At 43.1% G+C, this 19,480-nt stretch overlaps 1 protein-coding gene across 1 annotated transcript in view; it reads left to right on the forward strand.

Annotated features, from left to right (window-relative positions):
- The first annotated feature begins 2,777 nt into the window (after positions 1–2,777).
- Positions 2,778–19,480, forward strand: part of CHRNA4 (cholinergic receptor nicotinic alpha 4 subunit) — a 30,117-nt gene continuing 13,414 nt past the window's right edge. The window contains exons 1-4 of the mRNA XM_067554608.1: positions 2,778–3,169; positions 4,552–4,703; positions 11,796–11,840; positions 11,932–12,041. Of these exons, the coding sequence (XP_067410709.1) occupies positions 3,109–3,169; positions 4,552–4,703; positions 11,796–11,840; positions 11,932–12,041 (368 nt within the window). The 5' untranslated portion in view covers positions 2,778–3,108. The remainder of the gene's footprint in view (positions 3,170–4,551; positions 4,704–11,795; positions 11,841–11,931; positions 12,042–19,480) is intronic.

Below are 19,480 nucleotides of genomic sequence, written 5' to 3' on the forward strand. Positions count from 1 at the left end.
CTTCAACTTCCAGCCAAAGGATCGTGTTATACCTCTCCCTGCTAGATGGAAGAGCCCTTTGTTAAATATTTGTTCCCCATATAGATTCTTATAGACTGATTCGATGACAGAGGGCGGCTGGATATGTGAATGTAGACCGGGTTGACAATTGTTATCAACATTTTTTTTTTAAAACTAATAATGGCATTTCTTGACCAAAATGAAAATTTTCTTAAACATTTTCTATTTTGATAGATATTTTCTAGTGTTTCAATGAAAAACCAGAAACCGAACCCTATTTTTTTAGTTTTCTGTGAAAAAAAAAAATCAGATATAATTCAGATCAAATTTTCTTTTTCCAGTGTCATTATCAGTATAATTCTGAGGGTTTTTAGTTCCTGAAAACTGAACATTTTTACAGAAAACCATTTTTAACATCAGAAAACAATTTTAGAGAAACTGAACATTTTTCACTTTTGGTTTCTGTTATTTGAGGACAACCTGATATATTTTCATAGGGAATTTCAAGAAAAATACCATTTATTTTCAAAATTTCCCATGAAAAGAAATTGACCTTTTCCAACCAGCTCTGTTCCAATGTGCAGTCTTAATTTAGAAAATGAATAGGCCAGGAAAGGGAATCCATACTGATGAGAGAGGAAAGTTATATCAACAGTTGCATTTTGGTTGGGGTGAAGAACAGGAGGGCAGGAAGGGTGAGTTTGCAGTAGAAGAGGTTGGAGATAACTGGGGTGACAGCTACTATTGTAGCAGCTGGCTGCTGAAGAAGGGACATGTTTCAGAGACATTGTATAGGGAAAACAGGACTGAAAGAAGGCGAGAGAAAGATGGAGGGAGAAGCTGAAGATGCATGATCAATCACTCACAGCAAGGAATCCAGATAGTCAGGATGCTTGCTCTTGCTAAGATTTCCCCCCATCATAGCTACTGTTTTAAAGTTATGAGAGTAAATCAGATCTCATGCTTGGGAGTGTAAAATGTGTTTTTCCTCCCCATGCAGCATTGCACAATTTGCTAAATGCTAATATTTGGCCTCTATAGAATGGGGCAGGGTAACCAGACTAATTTAGACCAGGTCAGTGGTCTAATGCAATATGGCAAATCCCAAGTTCTTATAACTGAATCTGCCCAAGCAAGACCAGGCATGTTCAGAGTAGACACAGTCCATGTTTGAAATTAATGAGTCCTAAAGATGAAATACATCCTTGTAATTCAATACATTCTAGCAAATCAGCAAAAGACATTATAGTTTGGGTCCTTGTTTATCACTTGTGCCATCGCAAATCAAATCAGACTATTAAAAATCTAGGGAAAATGCTGTTCCAATTACATTTGGCAAGGCGTTAGCCCCAAATAGCTCAGGTGGTCAGTCCACAAAGCCATACACGTGTAATGCCCAGATGATCTATATGATGTTCTAAATTCTTTTCAAACAAATAAAGATATTAATAACTTCAGACTCAGTCTCACATCCTCGGATTAGACACGAATCAGGCCCTAGGCTGAATCTTTACCATTCTCCAATAGAAATTCATTCAAAACCATTAGTTTAAAGACGCATAGTTTGGTCCAGGCATGCTGAGCCTCTTGCACATATTCCAGTAGAAAACTTTGTCTTCCAAATACATACAGGAACTTCTGGGAATGTTGTTATGGACCAGTGAAGCAGAAAGGAATTGTTGGAAAGACTGAACAAAGCACAGAAATCTTTGTAAAATATGGTCCCTCCCCCATATCATATAAAAACAGGGCCAGAGGGGGTGGGGGAAGGGAAGCGAAGGGGAACAAACCCTTTGCTTATAGTGAATGATGAGCTGTGATTAATCTCTGCAAGAAGGAAATCCATTTGTAATCAAAATTATTTATAGGGCTAACCCAAAAAGCAGTACTTGCTAGCCTGCTCCATAGACAAGCAGCATGGAATGTGACCTGCGCTGGAGATGGAGGGAGTATTTCTACAGTCATTTGAATCAGTTTCAAACAGAAAAGACCTGTAGCCAAGGAGACTGTATCATTATGGACAAGATTTTCAAAAGTGACTAGTGATTTTGGATGCCTCAAGTTCTGAGTGTCCAACTACTGCCTATCAACAATATAGTCCCCTTGTTTCCTTGGACCCCAGGTCTGTTTTCATCCATTGTCTCTTGTCTTATACTTAGATTGTAAGCTCCTTGGGGCTGGGACAGCACCTAGCACGTTTGGACCCTGATTCTTTGATGGGTCTCTTGCACAACAGTAATAAAATAATAAGAAGAAGAACAACAACAATATGCAAGGAATACAAGTCCAGGCCAAAAATGTCCACAGACACTTTACTTTCCCTATTGCTTTCAAAATATAGTGGAGAGACCTGCTGTGAATTTTATGGGGTAATAAATGACAATTAACTGGAGATCTGGGCCTGGTCCATTCAGATGTGTATTGGGGTTCAGGCACCTACAGACTGCAGTTGAATCAAATTTCCTCCAAGTCTGGAGCCCAGTCCTTTGAGAATCACCCCATCCTAAAAGACTTCCTTTCCTGCAGTCTGTCTGCTGAAGTATATGGATTCTCTCCTCCCCCTTCTCTTAGGCAAGAGATAGGCAGGTCCAAGTGGATTAAATATGCAAACATACTGTAGTATCTTCTTCTGTTCTGCCAAGGGCTTCCTTTCACTGCCTCCACTGGACCATCAGCAGCGACCAATCTGAGCAAAGAAAAACCAAAGGGGGGGGGGGGGGGAAAACTGCTGTAGTCCTGCTGTGAAAACCAGGCAGCAAACAAACTAAGCACGCAAAGCAACCCCTGGCATCTAGAGCAAGGCGGGAGGACAGGACCGAAGGAGGCTGCCTATTTAAAAAGAGCTTGCAGCGGCACCCGTGAACCCCTTCAACGCATCTGCGTGGATCTGTGTCCTAGGAAAGAGAAAGTCCCGGGCGGAAGGGCTGGAAATTGCTGGCAGCAGAAGGAGGCAAATAAATCTACCGTCCCCTCCAAGAAACTGGTGAAAGAGAGAGAGAGAGAGAGCAAGGAGACCGAGGGAATGAAGCTGGACGATCCAGAGACTCAGAGAGGAAAAGTTGCAGCGAAGGGAGACTTCGCGGTCTAGAAACTGAGCTCCGCTCCGCTATGGGCTTCCTAGTTTCCAAAGAAAACCTTCTCCTCTTCCTCTGCGCTAACGTCTTCCCTGGTAAGTTTCACAGCCGGTTTCCCTGCCATCATGGTCACTTCCCTCCCCGCACCCCGGCTGAAGATCGTCCCATTGCAGCAAGGAATTTTTTTTTTCTCTTTTAAAAAGAACCACCTGCTCCCCTTTTCCCTCAGACCCCCCCCCCCGACCGGCCCCCCCGACCCTTTGCATTTTCTTGCTTTGTGTTTCTTTTCTGCTGCTTGCGTGGGAAAGGGTTAACGCCCCCCCTCCCCCTCCCCGGGGGATTTAAATGCCCCATCGAGTCCTGCTCTCCCTCCTTGCTGGCTGCCCCCCCCGTGAAAGTAAACCTGCTCCTGTGTCTCCCAGCTGCAGCTCAGCCTGCCGGGGTGCTGGAGAGGGGGGCCCAGGGGAGTTGGGCGCCATGCCAGAGCCCTGTGTCTGGATCCCACCTTCGCCCCCCTCCCACTGCGTCTCTCGCCGTGGTGCACAGGCAGCAGGGAACAGGAAACCTTTCCCGGCAGTTGCCTGGTCAGGGCTGGGCTTTAATTTTTAATAACCCAGCAGATCCTCCCGAGCCTGTCCCCTCAGGGCGCGGCCAGGGCGCCCGCCTCTCTCTGCATCCGTGAGAGAGACTCTGTGTGCTCCGGGACGAATTCCTACCCCGGCCCCCCTTCGCCTTTGTCTCTACAGATGCCCGCGGGTTTTAGCCAAGAGTCACTGGATCAGGAAAGTCTGGCATTGCTCAGGGGGTTGAAATTTGGCCGGATAATGCTCCTTTTTTGATGCTTAAATCTCCATTATCACAGATTCTCTCTCTCTCTCACACACCTGATCGCATGTGTTGGCCTGTTCCCCCCTGAAAACCTCTTCGGGCCCTTTCCAGAGGAAGCGGCCCTTCCATCTGTGCCCCAAATATTTCCTGTTGGGTCCAGATCTGATGGTGGGGCAAACATCAAGGGCCTGCTCCATGCTTCAGCGCCTGAAGCTTGCTAATACTCTCCCAGCTGTTAAAGAACAGGGGTCCCTGCAGTGTATTTCAAATGCTTTTTAACAATCACCCCCACCCTTCCCCAAGACAGTGCTTGGACGCTGTTCCATGCTAGGTGGTGAACTAGCCATGTCATGTGTGCAGGTCACTCCCATTGCAGGTGCGGGGTGTCGTGTCACTGCCATGTCATGCCCATCTTCATTCTTTCCTCCTCTACCTGTCGGCATGTCTAATGTGTCCCTCACCATGGTAGCTAGGTGCTGTGCATATAACTGAGACTTGCGTCATTGTCTGTCAAAGGACAGAAGGGTTGGGGCATATGCAGGGAGAGAGGAAGATGCAACCCTCCCTCCCGCACTACTAAATGACTCTGCTTGGGGTCTTCCTAACTTACAAACGTTTCACACTTTCATGTCTCGCACTTTCCTTGCAGTGTGCAGCCGTGTGGAAACCCGAACCCACGCAGAGGAGAGACTCCTGAAGAAACTCTTCTCCGGCTATAACAAGTGGTCCCGACCTGTAGCCAACATTTCCGACGTGGTCCTCGTCCATTTCGGATTGTCCATCGCGCAGCTCATCGATGTTGTAAGTGAGACTCGTGCCTATAAGCAGTGGAGATTCTTGGGGTCAAGGTTGAGGAATGATTTCAGAGTCAAACCAATGCATGTTGACTAATTTCATGATTAGACTATGAATATCTTACTGACACTGAAGAACAGTTATCCATATGAACAGTTTATTGAAACTAATGGGACCACTCATCTGAGTAACTGTTCATCAAGGTGTGCACAGGTTGGTGGTCTATTATGATGTATTTATTATAGTAAAAAATGTGATGGTCTTTCTGAAACCAAGGGAATGGCCACGGTATAAAATCCATAGATAGATCTATTAAGTTCAAGAGGAGTTTTGAGCATTTTGGCTGGGTAAGAAACTGGTAATGTGTTTAGAATTTGATCTATAATTAGTATTCATAATACACAATCCTGACAAATAATTGTTTATGCATCTATTATTTATCTTGTCCAAGGATCTCAAAGTTCTTTCTTCACATGGAAAGTCCTTTGGCTGCTTTGAGGCAGAATGGCTGAGGGAAAATGTTTCTGCATGTTTGCCCAAAGAGAACCTACACATATGAAAATATAGATGACTACAAAGTGGACTGATTTTTATTAGGAATCAGGCATACGTGCTGGCGTGGTATTTAAAGGGTATAAGTTGATGGCACTTTGAGCTCAGTTTTCAAAGAGGAAACCAGGTGTATGTCTGTGCGCATGCATGCCTGCTTTGAACTGGTGACATTACATTTTTGGAAGCTGTCAGAATTATTTCTTAAATAGAAACCTTCCGTATACTATGTTCTTATGTACGTAACAGAGAGAGAAGAAAGAATAGCGGATGGTGTAGTGTAGTACAAAAGATTTATTGGCTTGAGTTTGTGATTATACACAAACCGGAAAGCTATAAATTAGTTTTACAGGTCATTCCAGATAAGTGCTTATTAACCGTTTCTACTACATCACACCATCATGTACTCTGTATATGCCACCTATGCAGCAGAAACACTATTTTAGAAATGGATTAGAGAGAAAGAAGTATTGGTGCTAACTTTCATATTCCTCCCTCTGAGAAGCCAGGCTCCCTGTGCCCTGCTTTCATCCATATGTGACTCAGATAAATATTACAGCTGATGCAATTTACAGACCTCTAAAAACTCCTGTAATCGTTTTTCCACACTTAATGTTATTGTGACCCCTTTGGTTCTTCCAGGGCTAGAAGAGAGTGTTGAGTCCCACTGGGAAGATTAGAAGGTCACTCTTCCGGTAGTATGGAAGTCCAATTTCCGGCCTTCACCAGTCATGAGATCTCAGGCCTTAAACTTGTCACTGGTTGAATATGGTCCATATTGGGCCTCATGCCATTGTAATTTTGTGGGATAAATTCTACCTTTGGGGGGGAAAAGAAGAAAATAGTTCTGTGGTGGGTGCTTTTAAAAGAAGGGGGATTCTTTGAAGCTGCACTCATGTTTGGGGTGTTAGAAGTAATCCCAGGTAGACGAGATTAGTGGTCAGAATACAGGAGAGGCGATTGTAGATTAGTGATAGATACAGATGGTTCCACAATTTATCACATTTGTAACCACGTTATGTGCAGCATAAAGATATCTGTGCAGTATACCATCTAATACAGAGAAACGAATGGCATATGTACAGGAGGAGTTGTGTATCTCTTTGCTCAAACAGTTTAAAAAACTCCAGAACTTGGCATTGATTATTATTTTATTATTGTGGTAACATGTCAGAGCCCTAGTCCTGGAGCAGGACCCCATTGTGTCGGGTGCAGTACACACATAGAACAATAAGCCTGAGGAACCCAAATCTGTTGTTGATGGTGTTTCGGCTGTATGCATTTTCTCTGAATAATTGATAAGACTAAAGATGGTACATCAACGATTGTGGTAGCACAAGAGATGCTTTCTGCTACGCAACCACCCAATCGTGGAAGTCGAGATCAATACTTGTGCTTTGAAGTGCTTTTCCTGTCTTACCTAGGAAGAATATAGCCTGTAAAAGTCATATTTTGGTGTTTAAAACTGCAACCAACAGGCAGGTTTGTAAAGCAGCTGAGGTTTAGTTAATTATTCTCCATCTCCTTCTGTAAGGTTTTCTCTATTCCTGTATAACCCTTTCCCTGATACGATTCCTGTATCATGTTCCCAGTCCAGCTGAGTGTCTCTTTAATGATCCCCCTTCTTACTGGAGCAGTATTTCTTCAGAAAACTCAGCGTGATTGCCAGACCTGGTGTTAAAAGTGCAGCCTTCTTTTTTCAATGGTGTTTGCTTCTCCTCTACGCACATCTCAATGGCAGGAAGTTAAAAAAAAGAAAAACAGGAGCAATATTCAAATTCTGACTCATACCGAAAAAAGCCAGTATTAAATCCCCTGCCCTGCCCTGCCCTATCCTTAATTCACCCTGGTGTGCTGAGGTCAATTTGGTATTGGAATAACTGACTATGGGATTGAGGGATGGGTTAAAGAACAGACTAGATAGAACACATTGGCCTCCAAGGCCCCTCTTTGCTGGGTAGCGTGAGTGCAGCACATTCACCTTGAGAAAAGGGGTGATGAAGTTAAATTCTGGCCTCAGCTGTGTTACTACCACATCCCCTCTGTTCCAGCCGTGTTGGAAAGAAGGAATGCACACCTAAGGGCCTTGGCTTAGTTAAGGGGGAGAAGTCAGGAACTAGCCATTCTACACAGGATGATACCTTTTTCCATTGCAGAGAAACCCATGGGAGCAGGCTGACTCCTGGTTTAAGCCAGCTTGTGCAACCAGAGCAGGGTTCCCTGCTGGACTGGACTGAAGAGTTCACCAGGCTAAACGGGCAAAAAGCAGCAACAACTTCCTTTCCATCAGGGCATCAGCAGGGGGGTTAGTGGTGACTGGGGAGAAAAGGGCTTTTCCACCCTGTGAATGACACCTACAACACTGCCCGAAGCCCTAACCACCCCCCAACCTGACCAAACAAACAGAAACCCAAACCAAGGAATGCACTAATTGAGTCTCTTCAGGGAAGCCTTTTCTTTCTTTCTTTCTTTCTTTCTAAAACCGAGGGGAGTGGGGGGGAGGGGAGGAAGGAAAATATTTGCAGAAAATGCTTTTTTTCCCCAAGCATTTCCAGCGTTTTGATGAAAAACCAAATACTGGAGGGAAAAATCCTCCCTCCCCCAGATTTTTTGCCCCCAATTTTTCCACTTATCCCCTCCTTTCCAGTGACATGAGGGAGGGAGGGGGGATGAAATAGGAGAGAAAAGGGAAAAGAATAATCATTTTAAAAAAACAAACCTTTTTAATTTTTGGCTCTTCATTGAAAAACAAAAAAATTCCATGGAAAATGAATTTCTCTAAAGCTTCTGTGCAAAATACTGGGTTTTGACCAGCTCTAAGGATGAGGGCTGTACTCCTGCGGTAGAAATCCTGACCAGAGAGAGCAGTAGCAAACACAGCCTCATAGATGCCATTGGGGCACCAGGGAAAAAGTAATTCAGTGAAGCTGGCCTAGGCCCCATGAGCATGACTGGAGGATGCACATCACATGGGTGCTGCAGGCGAGGGTGAGCAGCCAGGGGCAGCTGTAGGGGCTGCTTGGGCATAGGCTGGCATGCTTCTGTAGTCTTGGATCCATAGGGTTTGCACTCAACATGCACCTGCATCCCCCAGACTGTGTGCTTAGGAGAGACCGTGCCACTTGCCCTTTACACCATTGGATCTGCCTCCAAAATGCAGAGGAAACAACAGAGCTTGCAGGCAAGAAAAACCCTAGTTGTTTTCACATCGCTCCTCCCCTTGTGGGTGTGTTTGCAGTGCAAAGAAACAGGAGACGCCTTAGAGCTGGAAGGGACCTTCTGACTCCCCTAGTGCATTCTGACTTTGACAGTAGTGCCGGATTATCCTCAGCTCTGCACCTCCACCACCTACAGTCCAGGCACTTCTGGGCATCTCTGATCCATGTTTGATGTTTCATACTGCAGCTAAGAATAGGGATAGTGGGGGTGAGTTAAGAATGGGAAGTAGCCTTCTCTGAATTGACTTTGAGTACGAAGTTAATAGGGAGCTGCTCCCACTGAGAAAAGCACTGACATCTGAGGGCTTTTGAAGCTAGGCCAATGAAGAGAGCAAACAAACTGCTGCAGCACCTTAAAACTGCGAGGACTGGACTGAGCCCAAAGCACTTCTCTTTGTTTATTTTCACAGAAGCTGCAGTTAGTATGCAAGCAAAGTAGCAAACATGAAACAGTTCAATTAAATTGTAGTAGTAATAGCTGAGCAATCTGCATGCCTTGCATTGGATTTCATTTTTGTATATCTATCTGTATTTTGGAACTTAACACGCTGTTCACGTTTAGCACAGGAAAGAGCCTATCACCCATAAACGTGAAAAGTGCTGTGTAACTCATCGGGGCTATCGTAAGGCTGTGTGTTTGTAGAGTGACTCACATATTTTTTAGTTACTAAAGCGAATTCATAGTGTTTTAAGTCAACATATTTCGTAGAAATGTAAATACTGCAGATGCCCAGGTTTTCAGATCTGCACATACAAAATGCACATGAACACTGCTTGCACACTAAGAAACGATAAATGTTCAGACAAAGGACTAACTGCACATGCAGCTGGCCATGTACATATGTGTACTGGGTTTGTGTGTGCAAATGTAGTAAATGCACACAGAAATGATCAAGTATACATTGAGCCAGCTATTTGCATACTGCAACTGAATATGCTTGCTATCTGTCATGTTTATATGAGGAAATTTTAAAGAGTGCCTAAGGTGGAGATTCTCAAAGGCACAAATGACAGTTGGTGCCTAACTCCCATTAGCTTTCAATGGGAGTTAGGTGCCTACATCACTGAGGTACTTTTGAAAATCTCACCCTAACTGACTTAGGAGCACAAGTCCCTTTCAGTGGGACCTAGTCTCGTAAGTAGAACTAGATTTTTCAGTTCAATGGCAGTTCTGAAAAATTAAAATAATAATAACTTCAGGTCAAACCAAAAATGAAATGTTCATACATTTTTGGCAAATTAAAAAGTTGGAAAAAGTTGTTTTGGATCAAATGAAATGTTTCATTTTGGTTTAGAGCGTTTTTTAAAAAACATTTTTTACTTTTTAAAAATGAAATTAAAGAACATTTCTAAATGAAAAGCCATTTTGAATGGAAAAAGCAAAACATTTCATTTAAAAAATGTCAAAATGAAACATTTGGCTATTTTTCAGAATTTGGGGCTTGTTTTTTCAGAATGAACAATTCAGCAAAATAGACACGAATTTGTGAGACATTTTGGTGTCACTGAAGCTACATTTTCTGCCAGAAACATTTTGATTGAAATCTTTTACCTAGCTATGCTCCTGAGACCCTCAGGCACTTTTGAAATTTTTACCTATGGTTCCTGTTATACTGGAATCTCAGCAACGATCAACTCTGCTAGTTACATGCCCAGATTAGATGCACAAGCATTCACAGGTTTTTGTGCCGGTAATTCTGAGAATGTGAGCCTTAATTCACTCTAAGTATAAAGAAATGCAGTCTGTGTTGCAGTCTGAAATAGGCCTTGAAGGAGTGAATGACTCAAGAGATTTGAGAATATAAAGCCTTTAATTTCTAGCTGACCAGTTCAAATCCAGCCCAAGTTGATACCAGTCAAAAGTTGTCACCATTTCAGTGACCTAAATGAAAGATCCCCATGGACACAGGTCCAATTTGCAAATGCTGTTCTCACAGGTGGCAGCAGTTGGCACCTTTATTGGCAGTCCCATAAGCAAAGCCAAGGATTGAATGAAGCATGGAGACTGAGCTACCATCTCTTTCACAGCGACGGTCCCTACAGGTTAGATCTGGCAGGGCACTGAGGGGTAGATTTCACGGGCGTCACATCTCTTGTGGCTGTAAAGGGGGCTACAGTCTCCAAGAGCTGCCAATTGAGTTGGCACATTTTTTATCAGTGCTAAATTCATTTTTTGTAAATCAGAGAAAGAGAAAAGCAGGTGGTAGGCTTCCAAAGAAGAGCACTGTAAATTAAATTACCATGCTTGTGTGAGCAATCCTTGCAGCTGAGAGATATTCCCTTCCCCACTCAGGAAAAGCCGATTGTTTGGAAGTGTACAAATAACTAGTAGTAAAGCTTTAAACCATACACTTTCAGAGCAAGAGTCGGGGGATGAATACAGATAAACCAACTCACCAGTTCTCACTACAAGTCTACCTGAATGCTACCAATTTGTCATCTGGGGCTTGCTATAGGGATTTTCTTACGTTCTGGGACAGGTATGTGTGACAAACAGCGTGCTCTGGAGGAACGAGGCAAGGACTAAAGGTCAGGGAGACCTTGGTTCTGATCCTAGCCACTGGACAATCCATCCCAGCATACTCGCCTATAATGTGTTCTGTAGAACACATTTCGGAGCGGAGAGATGCATGCTAGACCTAACGGCGAAGAGCCTTTGGTAATGGCCTTAAGCTAAAGAAGGGTAAGTTCGGATCAGGCACAAAGCATCACTTCCAAGCAGTCAGAACAATTCACTGAAGGAAGTGCTGGGGAGCCATCAGTTGAAATGTTCAAAGGTGAATAATGCAGGGGATGTATCCAGCCACCCCCACCCAGCCCAATTTTGCAGCCAGACTAGTATTGCCTTGCAAAGGGAGAAGCGGCAAGGGTATGTGGTTGGTTCTCATTAGGACAGCTTCCAAGTTGTGGTCAGGAGGCAACTGGGGGAGGAGTGATGTACTAATGTAACAACCCCACCCCCCCTTGTGGTGGTGGGGGTGGTATTAGAGCTGTAGATTTTTTTCCCCCGCCCTCCCCAGGGTCCTGTGCTGAGCTCCTCTTGGCTGGAGCTTAGAATATCCTTCAAAACAAAAGTCTCCTCAGGACACACATTTCTAGGAAATCATGACCCATTAGCAAACAAATCCAAATCGGTCTGCCGAGATGGACCCATCTTAGCCTCCCTTGTTTGGCGGTCTCGGACAGATGCGCACGGTCCCGTGCTAAACCACAGGAACATCTGCTTTTTTTAGCTGACAGATACTTTTATTGCTGAGGTTCTTTCCGCTTCCAAAAATGGACAACAGTCAAAATGCCTCTGCTTTATGATCTCATCGTTTTTCCTTTTCAGGATGAGAAGAATCAAATGATGACCACGAACATGTGGGTGAAGCAGGTGGGTGAGCCCCAACAGGTGTTTTCATTTTCCATACCTATTTCAATTCTAATGCCTCCCAGCCCCTGGTGATTGCTTTGTTTTTCCCCAGGAGTGGTATGACTACAAGCTACGCTGGGATCCTCTGGAATATGAGAACGTTACGTCCATCCGCATCCCTTCCGAACTCATCTGGAGACCAGATATTGTTCTCTACAACAAGTGAGTTCTCTACAACAAGTGCCTCCATTCCCGGGAGGCAACTGCATCCCTTTAAAAGGCTGCTCTGCTCACTGCATTAGGGAAATCGTCCTAATTTTCTCTCCCTAGTCTATTCGATATTATTCTGGTCTATGGGTTCTTATGCCACCATCATTGCTGCAGTATCTGAGCACCTTCAAGTCTTACGTTAAGCAACATGACTAACCTCCATCACGTTGGTTTGTTCTCTCTCGCTCTTTCTCTCTGTTCCTCTCTCTAGGGAAGCAATGTGTGCGCAGTGGGATGTTTTGTTTGGGAAGTGATTTGCTTTTATTTTAAAGGTACATCCCTGTGATAATGACGCTGTTGGAACCTGAGCTTTCAGCTCTGTTGAGTCCCATTCTAATAACCATCCACCAAAGTTCTCCTTACTCCACCACCGCCAGTAATAACAACGAATGTCTGAAGATGGCGTTAAAACAGGGATAATAGACTGGGAAAATGTCATGCGTACCCTCTGTCCAATATAGGCTGAAAATGGACACTAACATTTTCTGGTTCTAACTGCTAGTGAGTTGTGGTCCGGGTTTCACTTGACAGACCTCTCCTTCCTGGGCAACAGTGCAATATTCTCTAGCTTATACCAAAGTGGTTATCTGCAGAAAGTGATAGGAGGAAGGGAGGAGGGTTTCTGAGAAATTGTTTGCAAACTTACTTACAGCTTCTAGAGCTGGGTACTCGTTAGGGTCTTTATTCAAGTTCTGGGATTGGTCCAAGGAACTTCTAGTGGTATTTGTAAATAAACTGTTGTAGCTGGATTAGAGTGTATGAAATCTGGGTGTTATGTGGACACATATGATGGGAGAAGGTTGTTGCTTTCTTTACTTGATATCTTTGAAAAGTAGTGGTCAAATTCTATAGCCCTCTGCAAGCTCAGTGTCAGGTTTTCCAGGGCCAGAGTCCAAAGGAGGAGCAGCTATGTCATTTTAGTTGAGAAATGAGTTATCAGCACAGTTCAAAGTATGTTACATTGAGTGATGGGAGTTTGACTTTCACACATTCCTGATCTCCAGGGAATGTTGGTCAAACCTAACAAGGTAATTTGCAAATATTGTGACTAAAAACAATAAGTTTGTTTTGCTGGGAATTGTGAGATCCTATTATGCATTGCGGGTGCCTAGTCAGATGGCTGCCGGGGACTGATGACAATCCTCTTGATTCCTAAAAGCTTCACCCCGAATTATTATTTCTCCAAAAATTCCTACAAAAAAGTATGTCATCCACGGCTGGATAGTCACTATTCATCATTCTTGTCCTCTAAAAGTTTCAGTTGCCCAATCAGGGATCAGAAACAATACCATGTGACTTGGGGGGGAGTGCAATCAAACAGCAGGTATCTGAATAGTGAATAGTCAGTGGGTTAAATCCTCAAATGCCCCATAATTGACCCTTCGCACACCTGGGGCAGGTGAGAGCAGTGGTAAAGGTAACTCTTAGCTGCCTTTTTGCTCTCCCTATTCTGAGCTGGCCAGAAAGAAAACCAGCCCTTGGCATAACATAGGGCAGAGAGGCTGCTATAAGTTATACCAGCTGGAGCACCTGGCCCTACCTGCTCACATCCTCAGCATGCTCCCTATATATTTGAGGGAGGGGCACGTCAGGGGTGGGAGAAGGCAGGGTGACCTGTGCAGTGTTCCATCCAATTCTTTTCTGGTGGAGCAGTCTTTGTGGGATAATAGCATTAACTGGCTACTCAGATGAGGCATGTAATCACACACCTAACTTCGTAGACAATCTAAACGTCAGTGTTAGTGAAAGTACAGAAGCAGCAGCTGTGTTACGGGCTGCAAAAAAATGTTTTATCTGAATGCACAGACATCTTCTATTCTTCCCAAGCGGGTTGATGCAGGACTGCTTCTCCCTGGCTTCTTCCATTTTTGTTTTGGCTGCTTTCATCGTAACGAAATCACTTGTCCTTGGCTGAGGTCTTAAAGGCTTAGCGAGGCCTCTGAGCATCTTGACTTATTGTAATATCCACACTCGGGTTGCTGGCGCACATGTAGCCTTGTTTGGCAGCCCTGATCTTCAGAGAGAATGTGCGCTAACACCCTTGCAACATCAAACACAAATGCCTTTGGAAAGAGGCAACGCTTTGTGACCAAGTTTTCACAGTGAAGCTAGCTTCATTTTTAATTAACGGTTGCATGGTTCCAATTCCCTACATTCTCTAAGCCATGGTTGAGGTGCAAATATAGCTAGGAGATTTGCAGTTTTAGAGACTATTGAAATGATCTTTTCCATCTCCTTGTCTTCAGGGGCCTGATCCTGAACAGTGCTGAGCTTTGCAGCTGTGGCTGAAATCACTGGGGGGGGTGATGTGTGCTCAGCACCTCTGAAGATGAAGCCATGTAATTATTAATTCATGGGCACTCAGACCTTCTTATCATAAAAGCAGGCACCAGCTAAACACTAATATATGATTAGTGGTTTAGACTGAAGTCGAGGAAAGGTGCTCACAATTTCCTGCAATCTTTCCCTGAATATGAGAGTCCCTGTTTCTATACCAGCTACAGAGAAATATGCAATATCCAGTTCAACTCTTTTTCAGGCAGCCCCTGAAAAAGCAGTAAACCCGGCTACCCAGGGAATAGGATTAGAGCCTGAAAATGTTAGTAATGGAATAAGGAATAATGAGCCTGTTTCTCCTTTACACTAAGGACCCATTTACTATTAATCAGAATTAATTAATCACTTGAATTGCAGTAGCACTAGTCATGGACCAGGACCCCATTGCACTAGGTGCTATACAAACACAGAGCAAATAGACAGTCTCTGCCCCAAAGAGCTTACAATCTAAGTGCAAGACAAGAAACTACAGAAGGATACAACAAACTAAAACGGGGAAGACAAAAAAAAAACAACAACAATGAAATGCCACTGCGCTACATAGTGATCACAGCATTCCCGTTGCCTGACCATGTTGGGGTTTTTTAGTCGCCTTGGCGGAGATGTTTCAAGAAGGGATTTGCAGGACAGTGAGTTGGCCTGGAGAATGATTACAGGAATCCCCTCCTATGCTTTATGTCTTTCTGACAGTGTAAAGGACCTGAAAGTAGGTGCAAGTCCTTTATGGCTACTGTAAGACCCCTTTACACCGCCAGTGTGGTGCACAGGAGCGTTAGCAGAACTCAGAATAAGGCCTGGTGGTCTTATTTCAATGTTTAACTATTTTGGAAGGCCCCAACGTGCTTACAAAAAGAGTTCAGACATTGTGATTTTGGATGAGATGTTTGGGGGAGAAGCTTCTGGATAGGAATTTGCACCGAAGCCTTTCTTGTTTTTACCTCTGGGAATAGACTGACACAACGGAATTGAAATTGATTTGAGATTTGCATCTTTAAGGCAATCATACTCCTTGTTATCAATGATTCTCTTATCTAAGCTCATTATTGTCAAAAGCTTCCATTTATGCACCCTGGAGGCCCAAATTCAATCAGTAAATTTGGCCAATTTGGCCGACAGAGTATATGTAGTTGTCAACAGTCATAAGGAAACTAAAACCCAATTAATATCCTAGGGGGAAATTAATATGCTGTTGGGTTTCGCAGGCTTGATAAGATAAGCTCTAAGGCTGTGTAAATTGTTTCTACTGGATCTGACAAAGCATATGTAAAACAGAGGAATATGATTTAGTAGTGAAAAGACAAAACCTCCTTTCCTTTGTTTCCTTTCCCAAGAAGGCCAGATGTTCTATAATTGAGGTATTAATGCTTGTGAAGGTAGCTTACCCAAGACTCAATGAAGATGAGCAAATCATTTGTAGTGAATAATTTATTTGACATGGTTAGCCTCGCTCTCCATTCACGGATTGTCCATGAGCGTCTTGCAATTTCCCTGAATTTGTTTGCTATTCAATTATTTATCAAACTTTCAGAGAAAAATTCTGGGGTTCTGGTTTTCCACTGCTTTGCCACCACCTGTGTGTAACGCATGCAACGTGCTATCATCAGTGACAGTGAGTGGAGAAGTCTGAAACAGCAGCCTTCTCCAGCAGCTTAACACAGAAGTAAAGGTCTGTCAAATCAATGGAGCACCACGCCTTTGAATCTGCAGATCGAGCAGTTCATTGAGAATATTTGATATTTGAACTTCAAGCGTTCCTAGATGGCTTTAATTGGGCATTTCCGTTCTCCGATTGGATGAGTGTAACACTTGGAAAGGAGGCTTCTGGTATAAATAGTTGCACTTAGGAGTTCAAAATTCACTCTCTGAATACATACATTAACCTAAAATTAGTTGTTTATATAAAAATTCCTGTTATTTAAAACCACTTGGTAAAATAGTCAGAGAAAACAGACACAAGGGGCATGATCACATGTGAAATGAGTTCAAATGTTTATTAAAGTGAATATTCGAATAAAATGTTTTGAAGAATTCACCCAGTTGTAATATAGACACAAAGGACTTCTGTATGTGGTTATAAGATGGTCTGGTAGAATGCTTAGTAGAAATCAAGAGAAAGTTGATAGTTTCTTTTGAAAACTTTAGTGGTTGTTTTTTGTTTTTTTATTGATGAGGCTAATGCAATAAGTGAGAGAGGCTGACTGACCTGAAAGGCCATTGGATGAGAAACTATCTTCGGTAAAATTATTGGAAACACTCTGACCACTGGGGCAATATGATGTGTTTTCCCTTATCACTGATAGCTGAAAAATATCTCCAAATTACACAGACTATGTCTACCAGTCTGTTAAAGAAGCAGGTAGAAGATGCAACCGATTCATTATATATTGGTCCCAAAATTGCTGAAATTGAGATAACAGGTAGAACAAAGAATAAAAAAGGCTAAATCGTCACACAAATTAGACATGGAAATACATACATATATATGTAATAATTATAATTTATTATATATGTATATAGCTCACTGGTTTTTCATCTGTACTGCTATATGATCTATAGCTATTGGGGCTGCTTGGTTGGACTTCCTGATTTTGATTTTACGTGTGTGTGTTTAATAATTCTTCCAAATAGAGCAGATCTTGCTATGCTTCAGCAGCTTGTATTCAAAAAGCTCTTTCTGGAAGTGTAGAAAATGTCAAGAGAGCTCTATTAAGGAAGTGTCTTTAATGGATTTTTGCTGAGTTAACATCCACGACCTTATCATCCCGGTGTGCTCAAAACATACCCATTTTTTGCAGTGCTTGTCTGAATGCTTTGCAACTGAAATGTCTCAACCTGCAAGGGGAAGAGCACCTCCAACTGCCCCCAAAGGGAAACGAGCACATTGAACACTGCCCAGGATCTAGCCCCATGTGCTTGTTACATCACTAAAGTGCAGTCACTTCTGGGATGGACAGTGGGAACTAACCTCTGCAGAGTAAACTGCACAACAGCGGGGAAAGGGACAATTTTGCTCCAGGTCAATTTGGCAAACCATGGCTCTTACAAAGAAACTGCCATAAGATTTTGAAGGTCCAAACCCGTCAGGCAAGACCTAAGATTTTACATTTGTAAAAAATAATTTCTGCATGCATTCTTCTATAATTGCTTATTTTAAAATCAGCCAGAAATGGGACAGAAAAACAAGAGATTCCTTTTAACTGAACTTCACCTCGGGAGCCGAGTTATTGCCTTTATGGGCTAGTACACAAACAGATATTCTGTAACTACTCCGAAATAAGTAGAAACCCTTTTGTCTACCTAACATTTGTTTGTAGCTATTATTTCTTTTGTAAAAATCATTTGCTGAACAAAACCTTCTTTAATTTGCCATTGGAGAGTATTTTAATTGGAATATTACTGTTGCATCTCTTCAACGTTTAGCAAGGGGGTAGGGCAAACATTGGATTGAAAAATCCAGTTCAGTTTAAGTTTGTGCTTGTAAAAGAAAAATTCTTTAAGTGAGTGAATATCTGACCGTATCTATATATGTATGGAACTAATTTGCAGGCTTCTCCTGTGCTGTTTAAATGAAAATAGTATAGTCAGAAATTAAAATAAATTTGCACCTCATTTATATGCATTCTGAAAACATTAATTTAATGAGCTGATTTATCCCTGGACTACAGGGAAAAAAAGAAACTGGCAAAAGGATCTTCATCAGCAGAGCTTTTTAATGAGCACAGTTGATATTTGTCAGCAGAACAACACAGTTCCTGAATTTCAATGTAACTCTCTTTATGATAGAGATGGCTAATCAGAGTCCGAGCTACTAATTTGACTGATTATAGGTCTAATCTAACATCCACTGAATTCAGTGGAATAGCTTCAAACCCCAGCTAGCCCCACAGAGCCAATTCAACTGGAGGGAAAAGGAGCTGGATTCAGTTTCAGTTAGTGAATCCTCAACAGAATCGTTAACTGAATTCCAACTACAAGGCTGAGTTTGCCAGGGAGGCAGTTAAAAAAAAAATCCTTCTCTCTCTTTGTTGAAAAAACAGAGATGATGTAGAAATCGAGAGCCGGTGTCTATAGAACCAAACGGTGCTACTCCTACAGTGACAAGGTGGGCGAGATAATATCTTTGATTCGACCAACTTTTGACGGTGAAAGAGACTCTTTTGAAGTTACACAGACCTCTTCTCCAAGACCTGAAGAAGAGCTCTGTGTCAGCTTTAAAACGACTCTCTCTCAGCAAGAGCAATTGGTCCAGTCAAAGATATTACCTCACCCACCTTGTCTCTCTCATATCCTGGCACCAACGTGGTGGCAACCACAGTGCAAACGACTTCTACAGCATCACTTCTCAAGATGGACTCGAACTCCAGTAACAAAAAGATCTGAAAATAATTAATGTCCATAATGTGTAGACTGGTAAACTCCCTCTAAAGAGATGGCCTCTGAATGAAAGCCCCGGGCTCTATGTAACCCTTCGGAGAGGAATGTAGAGGGGTGGTTTTTATTCTCAGACATATGTTTAATAAAGACCATGGGCCAGAACTTCAGCTGGGGTAAGTCAGCATTGCTCCACAGAAGTTGATTTCCCCAGCAGAGCATTTTCTCTTCAGGGTTCTCCCCTCTGCATTCACCAACATAATGCTCAGTCCAATGGCCAGTGAGAGAATTTGGTGCTTTTACTCAGTTCTGAACAAATAAGGCAGGAATCTGGGGAACAGAGAGGTAAAGCAATGTCCTCTTCTCTCTTCCCCTCTCTGCCCTTCCTCACCAGCTTCTGGCTTCACCATTCACATAAACCTCGTGAGGGGTGAATCTCTGAAGGTTTGGAGGCTTGGGTCAGTTAGAAGCATGCTAGAGTGCCTGTGCTATCTTTGTTGGTAGCAGTGAAACGTTCAGGGCAGTTGTGCAGCCTTTCCTTTCCTTCTGCCAGCAGCAAGGACCCCAGAGAACCATGTATCCCCCATCACAGGCATATCTTAGGGATATGCAGCTCATCCCGCTGAGAGGCAAGAGGGGGAGGCTGGAGAACCTCCTGGTAGAGGCAACTGTCTTGGCAATAG

The sequence above is a fragment of the Emydura macquarii genome, unplaced genomic scaffold (assembly GCF_026122565.2).
Source record: "Emydura macquarii macquarii isolate MOO-44397 ecotype Brisbane River unplaced genomic scaffold, CSIRO-AGI_Emac_v2 contig_1483, whole genome shotgun sequence".
Taxonomy (NCBI): Eukaryota; Metazoa; Chordata; order Testudines; family Chelidae; genus Emydura; species Emydura macquarii.